At 39.8% G+C, this 1,762-nt stretch overlaps 1 protein-coding gene across 1 annotated transcript; it reads left to right on the top strand.

Moving 5' to 3' along the window:
• Positions 1 to 608: 608 nt before the first annotated feature.
• LOC128509772 (histone H1-like) lies at positions 609 to 1,130 on the top strand. The gene has a single exon (XM_053481607.1). It carries the CDS (start codon positions 609 to 611, stop codon positions 1,128 to 1,130), a length of 522 nt encoding a protein of 173 aa, XP_053337582.1.
• The last annotated feature ends 632 nt before the right edge of the window (positions 1,131 to 1,762 follow it).

The following is a 1,762-nucleotide window of genomic DNA, read 5'->3' as shown; positions in this document are numbered from 1 at the left end:
GATAGATAGATAACATTGCTCAAATTAAAACAATAGTGTCTGCTTCTTCATTAATAAAACTTAGTGTATATATATCATGATCTACTGTATGGGATGATAACTTTTTAAATAAAGTTAAATTATCCTGATTAAATTATGGCTAGTATTGGTTAATTAATAATCGCAATTATTAAACAACTCAATTGTAGTTTATAATTTGATGTACCTTAACTTTAATAAGTACTTCATCATGTGATGTAATGAGTAGACTTCTTATCTAATTTTAAATGTTATAGATAATTTTTTAAAATAATTTTTGTCATGTTATAGATCATTTATTTACGAAGAATATGGGGTGAAAATCGGAAATTACAGCGTTCCTCGAGGCATAAAAACACACCTAAGTCCACTCTGCTGGGAGCAGTCGCGCGCTCGGTTGAGTCTATAAGGTTCTCAGCGGTTTATTTGTCAATCTTAGCTTTTTTAGCGTAATAAATGTAATTGATTGAAAATGTCAATTTCAACGTAATAATTGTCACTAAGAGCATATTTTTATCAGACGTCGTAAACATTCACACCAAGAAGACACGAGAAGTCATTCGCATCAAACTTTTCAACGCGCCCAAACCATGGCACGGACCAGAAGAAGACGGGCAGTCTCCACTGCCAGAGCGAGGAAAAGGAGATCCAGATCAAGGCGGAGGAAGGCCGGCACGAGGATTCCAGATCTTATTTTAAACGCCGTGGCTGCGTCTCACGAGCCCAAAGGCGTGTCTCTGGTCGCGCTAAAAAAGGCGCTCGCGGGCCGCGGGTACGATGTCAAGAAGAACAACTCGCGCGTCAACCTCGCGCTCAGATCGCTCGTTAGGAGAGGTTTGCTCGTGCAGACCGGAAGGGCCGGAGCGCGCAGGTCGTTTAAGGTGAGCAGTCGCGCTGCGATGAGGAGGAGGCCAGTCAGGAGGCGTAGAAGAGCTACTAGAAGGGCACCCAGGAGAGTGAGGAGGAGGAGGCGGAGGAGGGCGAAGAGACGTTCAGCAAAGAGAATGACCATGAGGCGAAGGAGGAAGGTGAGAGGAGCGAGGCGTAAAGCCGCAAAACGCAGAAGATCCACGGTCAGGAGGAGGAGGAGGAGAGCTGCCAGGAAGAAATAAGAGACTCCATCATTGACCAAAAGTAATTTTATAGTTAATTAACCTAAAAAGGATTACAAAATAAGGACAACACAAGTGAGACAGAAATGAGACGATTAAACTAAAACACACACAAAAAAATAGCTACTGAACATACTGAGAAATCCAAGAACACAACTACCATCACCGGCTCGGATCAAGAAACTCGACATCCAAAGTAAGACTTTGGTTTATATAACATGAACTGAAACGAAGGGAATATTAGACATTTCCAAACTAAAAAAAAAAGTACTACCACTTATCTCGTTGAAACATTCTCATTCTCAAGAGTAAAAAGATTGAATGAGGAAGTCATCTTAACTGCACAAATACAAGCTAGAAATACAAGCACAAATACAAACGTGTAGAAATACAAGCTACAAGCATCTAACTTAAGAAACCCACAATACGTTTTAACAACACACATAATCTTGTCAACTGGAGACAAATAAGTATTATGAATACTAATAAGAAAATACTGGCCAAAATAATCACAAATCGTATATCAGATTCCTTAAACGAGATCATTGAAATAGAACAAACCTGCGCAATCAAACTAAGATTTATGTGGCACAATCTTGGTCGAAAGGACGAAACAGGAAAAAACTAGATTT

This window comes from Clarias gariepinus, chromosome 21 (genome assembly GCF_024256425.1).
Source record: "Clarias gariepinus isolate MV-2021 ecotype Netherlands chromosome 21, CGAR_prim_01v2, whole genome shotgun sequence".
Taxonomy (NCBI): Eukaryota; Metazoa; Chordata; class Actinopteri; order Siluriformes; family Clariidae; genus Clarias; species Clarias gariepinus.
This window is presented reverse-complemented; position numbering and strand designations above follow the sequence as displayed.